Below are 13,885 nucleotides of genomic sequence, written 5' to 3'. Positions count from 1 at the left end.
TCTTTTGCTTCTGCTTCGGCCTCTGAATTTGCTGGGATTATAGGCATGTGCTACTGTGCCCAACATGTTAATAATTATTTTAAAACTATAGTGTTTTTAAAGATTTAACCCTGAAATAGTTGGAAAGAATTAAGTATGAATTAAGACCGCCTGGGGGAAAAAAGCAAACTAATTATTGGTGGTTGACTAGTCTGTATTTATAAAGTGTCGCGTCTCAGTTTTTAATTTTTTTTTTTTTGTAGTTGTAGATGGGGACGGCATGCCTTCATTTTATTTGCTTATTTTTTTTTATGTGGTGCTGAGGATTGAACCCAGTGTCTCACACATACTAGGCAAATGCTCTGCCACTGAGTCACAACCTCAGCCCATGTCTCCAGTTTTCTCATTCAAAAAGTTCCATTTTAAGAGACATTCTAAATCTTCAAAAATGTGATTTAGTAGTTAGATATGGCTATTCATTTTTGGTTTTATTTTGACTAACTAATTTCAGCATGAAATCAAATTTTCACAGCCTGTACTATTTAAAAAATTTTTTTTTTAGTTGTTATGAATCTTCTTTATTTATTTATATGCAATGCTGAGACTCGAACCCAGGGCCTCACACATGTGAGGCAAACCCCCTACCACTGAGCCACAACCCAGGCCAGCCTGGAGTTTTGAATTTGGGGGCACTCAACCACTGAGCCACATCCCCAGCCCAAATTTGTATTTTATTTAGAGACGTGGTCTCACTGAGTTGCTTAGACCCTCGCTAATGCTGAGGCTGGCTTTGAACTCATGATTCTCCTGTCTCAGCCTCCTGAGCTGCTGGGATTACAGGTGTGTGCCACCGTACCTAGCAGTCTATACTACTTTTTTTTTAATCTTTTAATTTTTTTTTTTTGTAGATGTTGATGGACCTTTATTTTTTTTCTTTCTTTATTTATATGTGGTATTAAGAATTGAACCTAGTACCTCACATGTTAGGCAAGTGCTCTACCACTGAGTCACAGACCCAGCCCCAACCTGTACTATTTTTAATGCTAATATATTTGTTGATCCTTTTTTAGTAAAAGAAGGTAATCCAAATTAGGCTAATTCCCAGAATGATAGTAAAGGACCAAAACAATTGATATTTGATAACCTAATTCTCTTCACACAAATCTGAGTTTATAAATTACAGGAAATTTAATTTTGGTTTTGGTTTTCAAAAAAAGTTGCTGCTTGAAAACCGAACTAGGTGAATGCATTTTACCTTGAGGTTGTTAGGTATAGTATCTGGGTAGTTTTAAACAAGCTCTAATACAGATGGTGACTTCAGATAAGAAATTTTTAAGTTTTCAAGTGAGAAAAAGAAATGTTCTTCCATATCCTAAGGTTAGTGAACTAAATTTAGAAGCCAGATACATCTAGTTGCATGTTAACTTTATATCATGACCTTATCTCATCGATGCAACAGAGAGAAAAGGAAGAATTGCAGGTGCAAAATTGGACCAAAGTATTAAAAGGTAGAGTAAGGGGTCTTATTAGCCCAACCACGTGGTGGCTATGGTACTTTACAGTATTAACAGTGTGTTAGTTATTGTTGTAGAACAGTGCTCACATTTAATGGTATAATATCTCAAACTTCCTTTGGGTTTGAAATTCAGGAGTATCTGCTGGATTCTTCTGGCTGTGGGTCTTATGAAGGTCTTAAGCTTTTCACTTTTCTGGGCTGGAAAGGTGCTCTTAACCTTGTTAGTGCCTCAGCTTTTCCATAGCATCTAAGCTCAGAAGCCTCAGAACACCGTGCCTTGGTGGGCCTTTCAGGGCTCTGGTGGAATGAAGTTGAAGCTGACATTTTTAGGACTTGACCTTCAAGGTCACCTTAACACAACTTCCATCATACTCTAGGTTATTAAGAATCCAGATTTAAGGGAAAATAAGGGTAGACTCTGTTGCTGGGAGGAATGTCAGCCACAAGTTGGAATTAAAAATAACATTGAGGGCTGGGGATGTGGCTCAAGAGGTAGGGCGCCTGGCATGCGTGCGGCCCAGGTTCGATCCTCAGCACCACATACAAACAAAGATGTTGTGTCCGCCGATAACTAAAAAAATAAATATTAAAATTCTCTTTCTCTCTTTAAAAAAAAAAAAATAATAATAACATTGATGTAGCAACCCCAAAATGAATGGTGGACCTAAAAACTATTCCAGTTACAGTTCAGCTACCTTCCCCACCATGAGGAATTTCCACTGCCAGAATTGCAGGATTCAAGTATTGTTTTCAAGAGATAACAGGTTTTATTTGTGGATATTTGCTTGCTCTCTATAATTAGATGTATTTTCAAGTCATGAATGATAAGTATAAGCCATTTCATCCTCAAAATCCAAGTAAAATTTTGCGAGTTCCCATTCATTTCAGATTTAAATTTAATTTATTAATTATAAAAATACACATTCTAATAAGGAACTTTTAATAGCATACATATTGGTGTTTTTTTTAACATTTAATAAAATTTCTAATATCAATTCCATGAAGTAAAACCCAGGAGAATGGTAGTTTAGTTGAATTGTGTTGTAATTTAGGGAAAAGGTAGCATTTCATTGAATTGTCTTTTTCAGAGCAATTCAAACCAAGCTTGGTTTTGCTAAATTATTCCCGCTGAATGATAGGTACAACAAAATTGAACAGAAAATGGAGTAGCAGCTTAATTAAATCACTATTGTTTGAAAGCTTTGTGAAGTGTTTTGGCCATATTTTAAAGTGAATTTAATATTTTTGTGATAGGATTTTTGGAATAGAGAGATCCATAATATTACTGAAGTGTTTGATGCCTGACAAATCTTGTTGAGCCCTAAGGTGCTTTACCATGAACTGCATCCCTAGCTCTTTTAATTTTTTTATTTGGAGTCGGGTCTTGCTAAATTGTTGAGGCTGGCCTTGAACTTATGATCTTACTGCCTCAGCCTTTCAAGATGCTAGGATTACATGCATTTTTTTTTTTAAAAAAAAGTATAATTGTTTACTGTTTCTTAAAACCAGAGCATTAACTAAACCCCCTTTTAGCTGACAATTCTGTGAGATCAGGAACACTTAATAATAACCAATAGTTACCTAGCTGTGTGTCTGAAGCACCAGTCCGGTTGTTCTGGATATATTGTTTCATAAATGTTTTCAAACGAATGAAACAACTAAAGGAAAATGTATCTGTTTCCTATCTAGAGGAAGAGCTATAGTCCTGGATCCATTAGTTGATCTAAGAGCTAAACTTGAATAGAGAAGGAATAGTCAACCTGTTCTGGAGCTATACCTGTGGCCTAAGAGTCTGAATAATAGAAGTGGAACAGACACATGTCAGAGGTAGATAACTGGTTTACTAATAAGCTAAATCTCATAGCCTTCCTTAAAAGGGAGAGTGTGTGTTGAGATGTGATAATTAACTTTGTCTCAACCTGATGGGACCATGGTACCAAGATATTCGCTCCAGTAATTCTGGATATTTTTTAATGTTTTTTGGCTGAGATTAACATTTAAATCAGTACAGCAGATTGCCCTTCATAATGTGGGTGGCGATACACATTCAATCAGTTGAAGGCCTGAATAGAACAAAGACTGACCTCCTTCTTGAGCAAGAAGGAATTCTGCCAGCAGCTGGCCTTCAGACTTCAACATCAGCTCTTGCCAAGGTCTCCAGCTAATGAGTCACCCTGCAAAGTTGGGACTTGCTATCATCCATAATCATGTGAGCCATTTGCTTATAAAAAAATCTATGTACATAAACATTCCTATTGTCTCTATTTTTTTGGAGAAACCTCATTAATACAGAAGGTTCTGGTAATGATGACTCAATTTTTCATAAAAGGATACATAAAACATTTTCTGGTTAGTAGTTTGAAGGAAAGTTGGAGTCTATGTTTAACCTCTTCTATGGCAAAAACCAAGGCTTAGAGATGAGCTGCTCTGGTATGGTAATTAATACTCCTTTTTAGGTACCTAACTCTGCATCTAGACATCCTTTATATTTGGCATTTGAAACTGGGGCTAATATTGTGTGGATTTTTTTAAAAAAGATCTTTTTATATTTTTTCTTTTATAATTTTATTGAAGAGTGATTGATTTCCTCTAAACTGCACATTTTTATTTATCTTGGGGGGGGGATACTGGGGGTTTAACTCAGGGACACTCAACCACTGAGCCACATCCCCAGCCCTATTTTTTTATATTTTATTTATCATTGAGTTGCTTAACACCTCACTTTTGCTGAGGCTGGCTTTGAACTCCCAATCCTCCTATCTCAGCCTCCCCAGATGCTGGGATTATAGGTGTGCACAACCATGCCCTGATAAACTGCAATTTTTTTTAAAAAAATATTTTTTTAGTTGTAGATGGACACAATCTCTTTATTTTTATGTGGTGCTGAGGTTTGAATGCAGTGCCTCACATGTGCAAGGCTGTACCACTGAGCTACAGTCCTAAACTGCACATTTGTTGTTGTTGATAGACCTTTATTTTATTTATTTATATGTGGTGCTGAGAACCAAATCCAGTTCCTCACACATGCCAGGCAAGTGGGCTACCACTGAGCCCCAGCCCTAAACTGCACATTTTTAAATTGTACAATCTGGTGAGTTTTGATGCATGTATCTACCAATAAAACCATCATAATGATGAGGATGATAAACATTCAAAATTTCTTTGTACCTCTTTGTAATCTTAACCTCCCTTCAACTCTATCCCAGGTGCAATGGTTATTTTTTGTGTGTGTCAATTTGACTGAGCTAAGGGGGATGCCCAGGAAACTGGTGAATGTTATTTCTGGATATATCTCTGAGGGTGTTTCCAGAAGAGATTAGCATTTCAATTGGCCTATTGAATAAAGATGACTCTCACTAATGTGGGTGGGCATGATCTCATCTATTAAGGTCCTGAGTGGAATGGAAAGGCAGAGGGTGAATTTTCCTGGGACATCCATTTTCTCCTACTCTTGAGCATAGACACCATCAGCTCTCTCAGTTCTCAGTCCTTTGAACTCAGATCCAATAACACAACTGGCTTTCCTGGTTCTCCAGCTTACAGGTGGCAGGTCAGGTTATGGGACAACTTGATCTCTATTTGTGTGAGCCAATTCCAAAAATGTATCTCTCTACGCATATATCATCTCCTATTGGTTTTGTTTCTCTGGAGAATCCTAGTAAACTAGACAACCACTTTCTGTTACTAGATTTTCATTTTCTAGAATTTATGATTGGAATTGCCTATGATGTATGAAATGTTAGAACTTCCTTCTCTAGAGGCTTTAGCTACTCCTGTTCACATCATTACCACATATCAGCTGTGTTGCCTTGAGGCAGTCTTTGTCCAGGCTTGGCAAGGCCCCTGTGATCCACACCCATCCCTTCCCTGACCCCTCCTAGATGCCATCTTCTACCCTCTCTTTTTTTTTTTTTTTTAAAGAGAGAATTTTTTAATATTTATTTTTTAGTGTTCAGTGGACACAACATCTTTATTTTATATTTATGTGGTGCTGAGGATCGAACCCAGGGCCTCACACATGCTAGGTGAGCGCTCTACGGCTTAGCCCCTTCTATCCTGTTTTAGGTAACCTATTTGCTGTGTTGTGAATGTATCTATCCAAAATCCATGATGTATCTATCCAAAACCTATTTAACCAACAGCAAGGTATTAAGAGGAGAGGCATTTGGGAATTGATTATGATGAAAAAGCCCTCATGAGTGAGGTAAGTGCCCTTATACAATTGGCCTCAAAGAACTGCCATGTAAGTACATAACTAGGAGAACTGTATGAACCAAAAAGCCCTCACCAGATGAAGAATCTGCCAGTGAGGAGTAACTTAACATTTTTTATAGGCTGTCCAATTTTTTTTTTTTAAAAGCATTCTTTATTGTTTAGACATGGCTAATTTTCACATCATCATATACTTATTGCTACAATGAATTCAAATATGTAGTTTCTTTTATACTAGACCAAACTAGGAAATCAAAACACAATTGCCATCATTAAATTTTAATCTTCAGAGAACAGCATCACCACAAGGTTGGCCTGAAAACACTCAGATTATAACAGTTTTTGAAGGTTCCACATTTAAGTAGTGTAGGCACTGCAGTTACTTTCAGTTGTTTTTTTTAAGTCATTATTTGGATCTTTCCAATAAGATTTTTTCTCCTACTTGGCAGTGGATGAACACATATTCTACACTAATATGCTTCAGCCCCTCTCAAATGACTGGTTCTGCCTGCACACATTTGGGACACCAGCTTTTCCCTTCGGTGTCCTTACAACCTGTAAAGTAGGCAAAATGGTCTTGCCGAGGTGCTGTTCCACAGCCTGATTGAACTCCTCAAAGCCCAACATGCTCACCTCCTCGCAGATAGCCATGGGTACTGCGTACTGCGGTGCTGGAGGAGCACTTGTTCTGCTGCTACAGGGAGGGACCCCCTCGGGGCAGAAAGCATCTGTCCAATTTTTGCTGTGTATTATATAGCAGCCCAAATAGACTGACACTACTGTTTCTTTCCATAGTTTCTCAAAGCCATGAAAGACCCAGAAAGATTTACTTATCTGGGGCCAGGACTGTGGCTCAGTGGCAAAGCGCTTGCCTAGCATGTGTGTGGCACTGGGTTTGATCCTCGGCAACACATACAAAAATAAAATAAATAAAATAAAGGTATTAGGTCCATCTACAACTAAAAAAAATTAACAGAAAAAAAAAAAAGATTTACTTAGCTGATTCTTTTCCTGTAGCTCCTTGGCTATTCCTTTGAGTTTCTCTAACTGGGTAATGAATGCTACAGTCCTGAACCCTGAGTAGTAGTCCCCTCCCCTATTCCATAACCCCCATACTGGGACTCAACCCAGGGCTGCTGTACCACTGAGCTATTTTTTTTGAGACAGGGTTACTACATTGCCCAGGCTTTCCTTCAAACTTATGATCCTCCTGCCTCAGCCTCTCCAGTCACTGGGATTATAAGTGTGGGCCACTATACCTTGCTGGGATAGTTATTCAGTTAGGGTCCCAACCACACTATTTTAGTCAGTTTTTTTTTTCTCCTTTTTGTGGTGCTAGGGATTGAACCCATGGCCTTGTGCATGCATTCTACCAACTGAGTTATATCCCCAGCCCTTTAATTCAGCTTTTCTGTTGCTGTGACCAAAACACCCGACAAGAACAATTTTAGAGAGAAAATTTATTTAGGGCTCATGGTTTCCAAGATCATAGTCCAAAGAAGGCGAACTCCATTGGTCTGGGCGAGGTGAGGCAAAATAACCTGGTGGAACAGTATGGCATAGGAAAGCTCAGGATGTGACAATCTAGAAGCAAATAAAGACAGCTTTCCTCACCAGGAATAAAATACACACCTGCCCCTGGTGACCCACCTCCTCTAGCCACACCCTATCTTCCTATAGTTAACATCCAATTACTACCTAGCAGTGAGTTAAAACCGTTTCACCTCTGAATGTTCTAGTAGTGTCTCATATGATTGAGGGACACCTCATATTTAAACTAACACACTGTGTTTCCTATCAGTCAATGAGATAAGTAGGGATTCAGATTCTGCCTTGCCCAGATTTCCCAGTGCTAGACCAGCTGATTCTCCTTTTCCCCACTAGTGTAAGGGCATGTTTGTTTAAGAGTATGTAGGCCAGGGTGATGGATAAGGTTGTTGCTATATAAAGGTGCAAGTTTATGTTTCCGCATGTTTGGGAAATTCAAATGTTCAGTCTGTTTAAAAAATTAGGCTGGGTGTGGTGGCGCATGCCTATAATCCTGTTGGTTCTGTAGGCTGAGGCAGGAGGATTTCAAAGTTCAAAGTTCAAAGCCAGCCTCAGCAATTTAAAGAAGTGCTAAGCAATTCAGTGAGACACTGTCTCTAATAAAACACAAAATAGGGCTAGAGATAAGGCTCAGTGGAGGAATGCCCCTGAATTCAATCTTGGGAACCCCCCTCAAAAAAACACTTTTTACTGGGAAAAATAGAATAAAATACAAACTGGTTTTCATCCCAACATAACAGAGGTCCCATTTTTAAAAAATGTATACCTCAGTCTAAGCTAAACAATGTTAAACATCCATATCAGAAATATGTGTTATTTCATCTTTAATATCCTTAATCTCAGCTTGGACCATAGTTAAGTTAGATATTTTTTCATTTAAAAAAGCAATTTCTTTTTCTCTCTGTAATAAGTCAGTAACCAATCTCCCAATGCGTACTGTTAAATCATTTACCAATGGCTCCAACCGGGAAAAGTCCTTCTTTAGGTTATATACCTTTGGTTTTAGATCATTTGCAAAAGTCACTGTCTTCATAACTTTAGCTCTGTCACTTTCTAAGCTTAAAAATCTATCTGTGTGCTTGTTGAAATCACTCTTTAGCTCAGTTAACGTCTTCTTAACTGAGTTAATTCTTTGTGAATTTTCAGATGCTGTCTTTCGAAGTGTTGCTGTTCTATCAATACTACTTGAGAGAAGATCACCTATGTTTTTCACTGTATTTTTGTCTACTTTTTCTAATTTAGCTTCCAGTTCTTGCATAGACTCTGTCAAGGATGTTACATCAGTTATTAAACCTGAAATACGTCGTATATCTGTTTTTACAGTTGTAATCTTGAGACCAACATCTTTTGCCATGGAAGTTGTACTTTGGTCTAGTTTTGTAATTTCTTGAGAAAGAGTTGTCAAATTGTTATTCAGTATATCCTGTTTTTCAGTCATCTTGCTGGACCAAGATTTCACTGCATAAATTTCTTCCTCTAGATGCTTTAGATGTACAATTATTTGAAACGACTTCAGTTTTTCCACAAGAGCTTCACATTTCTGACACTATAAGAAAATATAACACCACAATGATTAAATTCATTAAAGCCTCAAAATTTAAAATTCAACTTAATTTTACGTGCTATATTTATAATTTTTCTGCTCTTTGGGAAAGCATTTGGTAAAAGATGGCTTCAAAAGTAAGAGCTTTTAGAACAATTTATTACTAATGAATAAGAAGGAAAACATTCAGGAAATTTCATAAAATGTTACTGGATGTTACATTTTCTGAGTTACTACTTTCATACCATTGATTCTCTATATAGCAACAAAATACTCTAAATGAGATAGTGAAGTATTTACTATTTCTAGAGAAGGGAAAAAATCTCTTTCAGATGAAATTTGGTATATTTGTGGGGTGAGAAAAGGCAAAAGAGCTTCTCTTTTTATCCAAGTTTTTTTTTTGGATGTGTGTCTGTGTGTGTTTTGTTTTTAAAACTTTCTACTTTTTAAATTTTTAACTGACAACATAAAAGGTGTACAATTAATGAGGTACCATGTAATGCTTGATACATATATGTATTACATAATGTTTAAATTGGGTTAAAGGAAATTATTTTACTTTATTTATTTATTGGTACCAGGGATTGAACTCTGGGGCGCTTGACCACTAAGCCACATTTCCAGCCCTATTTAGTATTTTTATTTAGAGACAGGGTCTCATTGAGTTGCTTAAAATGCCTTGCTTTTCCTGAGGCTGGCTTTGAACTCACAATCCTCCTGGCTCAGCCACCCATGCTGCTGGGATTACAGGCATGCACTGTTTTATTTTTGAGATGAGGTTTCATTATGTTGCCAAGGTTGGTCTCAAATTCTTGGGACCAAGGGATCCTACTGCTTTAGATTCCCAAGTAGCTGGGACTATAGGTGCCTGCCACTAGGCTAAGCCCTTTTTTCTGCTTTACTAAGGTTTAATTGATAAAATTAAAGTTGTATATATTTATGGAGTACAATGTGATGTCTTGATATATGTAAACACTGAAATGATTAATCATGTTAATGATCATATTCCTCACTTCACTTTTTCCCTCCACTTGTGGTGAGAACATTTGAGATATACTCTACTAGCCATTTTCAAGTAAATAATACATTATTTATTAAGTATAGTCACCATGCTATACCATGTAGTATTTGTTTTTCTGTGCCTAGTTTATTTTTTTCAACATAATGCCTTCCAGGTTTATTCATGCTGTTGCAAATGACAATGATCTTCTTTTTAAAGTCTGAATAGTATTGCATTGTGTATATATACATTTTGTTTATTGTTCATCCATTGACGGACACTTATTTTGATTCCATAAATTGGCTATTGAAAATGCTGCTGCAAAGAACATGGGGATGCATGTATCTCTTCTACTTCTGGCTTCATTTTCTTTGGATACATACCTAGAAGTGAATGTTTCCATCACATGGCAGTTTTATTTTTTAATTTTTTGAGGAACTTCCATAATGTTTTTCCTATAGGTGTACTAATTCAAATTCTCACCGAGAGTCTAAAAGTGTTTCTTTTTCTCCACATTTTGCCAACACCTTTTTTTCTTTTTGATAGTAAACATTTTTATAGGTATGAGATGTTATCTCATTGTAGCTTTAATTTTTCATTTTCCTGGTATTAGTGATGTTGAAAATTTTTTTTATTATACCTGTTGATCATTTATGTCTTGACAGATCTTTATTTAGGACCATTGCCCATTTTTAAAAAGAGTTGTTTTCTGCTACTGAGTTGCTTGAGTTCCTTATATATTTTGGATATTAATCCCTTATCAGACATTTGGTTTTCAAATATTCTCTTTCATTCTTCAGGTTGTCTCTTCATTCTGTTGATTGGTGTCTTTGCTGGCTGTAGATTTTTAGTTTGATATAATCTCTTTGTGCCTAAATGTGTCTCTACAGCACTTTTGGGGAAGTTGAATATTTTACTGTACTTTGAATATTTTAAATTTTATTGCACTGTGCTATCAGTTTATAAAATGAAGAGAGAGAGAAAATTAAATTTTGATCATAAGATAGGTAGTTCTCATAAGTATACAAAGCTGAAATTAAAGCAAGGATGTGAATTGTCAGGTGAGACTATAATGGCATCAATTAGAAGATTAACTAAGCCTGTAGACTATGTACTGAACTATGAAGTAAAGAACAAATGCAATGCTAGAAATAGATCATCAATTTTGATGCCCAAAGGCAGATATATACACTGTGATTACTCTGGAAAGGGAACCTCATTTGTCATGTATATCAATTGTTTGACTTTTCATTTAACTGACAGCTTGTTCTATGAAAGCATTATATTTTAAAGTAGGAGACTATTGATAGCAATCTACTAATAGTAAAGTAGTTGGATTCAACAATGTTACCGTTATAGGATGTGGTGGTATAATCAAGGACAAACTCTGTTTTGGGGAGTTTGTAGTTTAGTTTGGGAAGCAGAATGTCAATAAATAGATTATTGAAAACTCAAAAGAAAACAAAGAATAGAAAAGCAAATATTCAGGCTGAAAAACATTTTTACAAAGTAAGATGCAGTTTAAAGATATAAAAAAAATTTTTTTAAATGTGTATTTCTTCAATGTGTTTTTTAATAGGTTATCTTCCTTAAATTGTATTTGGCTTACTCTGCAAACACTTTTTGAAATTATTTTGGTTAATATAGTTTTATTTAATGGAAATAAAACCACAATATATATGTTCAGATAGTATTTTGATGGCATCTTTAAAAAGAAGCAGTTATATAGCTGTAAAAGAATTGTAATGAACTGATGAAATGGAGCAGAGAATTAATTCAAGGTAGCAACTCTCCCTCCTTGTCCCATCAAGTATGTTTTGGTTCAAAATGTATTTTAGAAATTTTCTCAATAGCTTTATACTACATTAACTATAGGTGGTGAAGGTAGCCTAAAGTGTTAATTTTTAAATTTTTTTAAGTAGAGAAGTTAGTTTGTGAAAATATTATTGTGGGTATATAAGAAGTAGCCACAGGCAGGAAAGAAATCAAGTAGTGGTTGCAAAACTGTTTTTGCTAAACAGTGTATTTGCTAAAACAGTCTCCCAAGGGTAAAAGGAGTAGCTGACTTACTTTCATTTGTTTTATTACTAGGTTATCATTTACTAACATATTTACTCTGGTAGAGTAAATGTAGCTTACTAGCATTACTCAAATTAAGATACCTCCTTCTTATGCCTGAAGTCCAAACAATTGTTAGAGCTTTTGAAGAGCTTATAGTCTAGTTAATGGCAACATAGTAGAGAACAAACATGTTTGTCTGAATTACTGCTTTTTTATAGTTCTACTGACAATAGTTTTCTTGTGATATTTTTTTTTTCCTTCCCTAGTTGTATCATATGATAGGAGGTCCTCAGCCTCTGGAGTTGGACAGAACTTGCAGTAATAATCTAATCTTGCTGATCCTCAATTTCCTTATTTGTAAATGGGTGTAATAGTTACAAACCTATAGTGAGGAAAAGTGGTAATACGTGTAAAGTTCTTAGCACAGCACATCATAGCAGGCACTCAATATAATTCTGATGATGATGATGTATATGAATCTCCTAAAAATGTTTGGCACACAAAATGTTAATTTTATCCTTTTCTCTTAGCTGGGAGAGAATTAAATTAATCAATTAAATTAATCAATAGTTGATTTAATTAACTATTAATAGCTCATAGCTGAATTGAAACAAATAGACCCTGGGAAAATTTGCAGAGCTTTTGTCACCTGAATAAGATAAGCTTGTAAAGAAATAAGAGTTGTTTTTAGTGTTTATGGTGAATTTATAGTATCATTACTGTATAATGACATAAGATCAAACTTTGATCAAGATTATAGGTTATTCAGAGGACTCCAATTAGGCTGAGATTAAACCAACATTTTTCATTATAAAATATAAAAGTACACCTAGTCAACAGTTTGTCATTAGGCAAAATTTAAGAAAACATTTATAAAAATGTATTTTTAAACTTTATACTCAAAAGATAACAAAAAAAATTAGGTAATTTTTTAAAGCTTTGGTTTGTGCTAAAAATTTAAAAAATGGACTCATGAATATAATAAGTTAATTGATAATAAAGTTTATTATCCATTACAAATATACAAAAATGTATCTTCGAATATTGGCAATTTTCCTTTAAGGAAGGATTGAATTTAATGTTTGGTAAATGGGAGTTTAAGAAATTTCAAATATTTGTGTTAACTACATGAACAAAAGAAACAAAGATAAATTAGGTATATCTAAATCCAATAGCAATATTTTAAATAGGAAAATCTTCGGAAAGGAACACACACACTTCAATGCTAAGAGCCAAGTATATGATGCATGGCATTTTTGGTCGAAAGGTGACACCAGCTAGCCATTGAGATGATATGATTATGTTAAGATTTGCATTCATATGGATATTGGACTCCTGTTGTTCACCTAGGCCGGCTACGGGACTCCTGGAGAGTTCCCATTGGTTGGGGAAGTACAGTAGGAGGGAGTTCCGGAGGAGGAGCTCTCTCTGCGGGTCCGGGAGGAGGCCGCGTGGGTGGAAAAAATCTGCCCGGGCGGTACCGGACATTGGCGGCAGTTTCAAAAAATAAACTTTGTTCCTGCTTGAGTGGCTCGTGATTTTGTGCCCAGCCAGACTGCGGCAACTGGCGGCCCGCACGGGGAACGCCTGAAGCTTGGAGGTGAGTAAAATTGCTTGCCCCTGAGGGAAGGCAACAAAATGGGTGACCATTTCAAAAAACAATGTGTTCTCGTTTTGATTTATCTTGTTTTTGTTTCAAGCTGCCTATCCCTAGAATTTTCTCAGGCAAACTGGGAAAAATGGTTGGCTCAAGGTTTGAAGTTGTTCGGCTCTGAGAAAGAGAAAATTGATACAACTATTCTTTGTTCGGTTTTTGTTTCATTCTGTTTCGGTTTTGTTTTATGCTATCTTATTGGGTTGCGTTACCTTTATAGTAGATTAGAAACTAGTAAAAAACAAACCGAAAGACTGTTAAGTAAATTGTTAGAGGTCCAGACTATGGTAGAAAACATGTTAGGTCAAGCGAAAGAGAAGGTCTCTCAAGCTAGTCAGACAGAGGAAGATTTGAAGAAAGAAAGCTTAGAGG

At 36.0% G+C, this 13,885-nt stretch overlaps 1 protein-coding gene and 1 pseudogene across 1 annotated transcript; both read right to left on the bottom strand.

Annotated features, from left to right (window-relative positions):
- Nucleotides 1-5,851: 5,851 nt before the first annotated feature.
- Nucleotides 5,852-7,842, bottom strand: LOC107139783 (annotated as a pseudogene).
- A 7-nt stretch (nucleotides 7,843-7,849) lies between these two features.
- Nucleotides 7,850-12,781, bottom strand: LOC125616912 (inhibitor of nuclear factor kappa-B kinase-interacting protein). The gene is made up of 2 exons (XM_048803495.1): nucleotides 10,182-12,781; nucleotides 7,850-8,801 (listed from the first exon to the last, which is right to left on the bottom strand). The coding sequence occupies exon 2, from the start codon at nucleotides 8,691-8,693 to the stop codon at nucleotides 8,043-8,045; it is 651 nt and encodes a 216-aa protein (XP_048659452.1). The 5' UTR covers nucleotides 8,694-8,801; nucleotides 10,182-12,781; the 3' UTR covers nucleotides 7,850-8,042.
- Between the last annotated feature and the right edge of the window lie 1,104 nt (nucleotides 12,782-13,885).

Source organism: Marmota marmota, unplaced genomic scaffold (genome assembly GCF_001458135.2).
Source record: "Marmota marmota marmota unplaced genomic scaffold, marMar, whole genome shotgun sequence".
Taxonomy (NCBI): domain Eukaryota; kingdom Metazoa; phylum Chordata; class Mammalia; order Rodentia; family Sciuridae; genus Marmota; species Marmota marmota.
Note: the sequence above shows the minus strand (reverse complement) of the source record. Positions and strands in the feature narration are given on the sequence as shown.

Bases quoted from the DNA above. Each gene is read 5' to 3' on its own strand.
- LOC125616912 (XM_048803495.1), bottom strand. From the start codon at position 8,693: ATGACTGAAAAACAGGATATACTGAATAACAATTTGACAACTCTTTCT.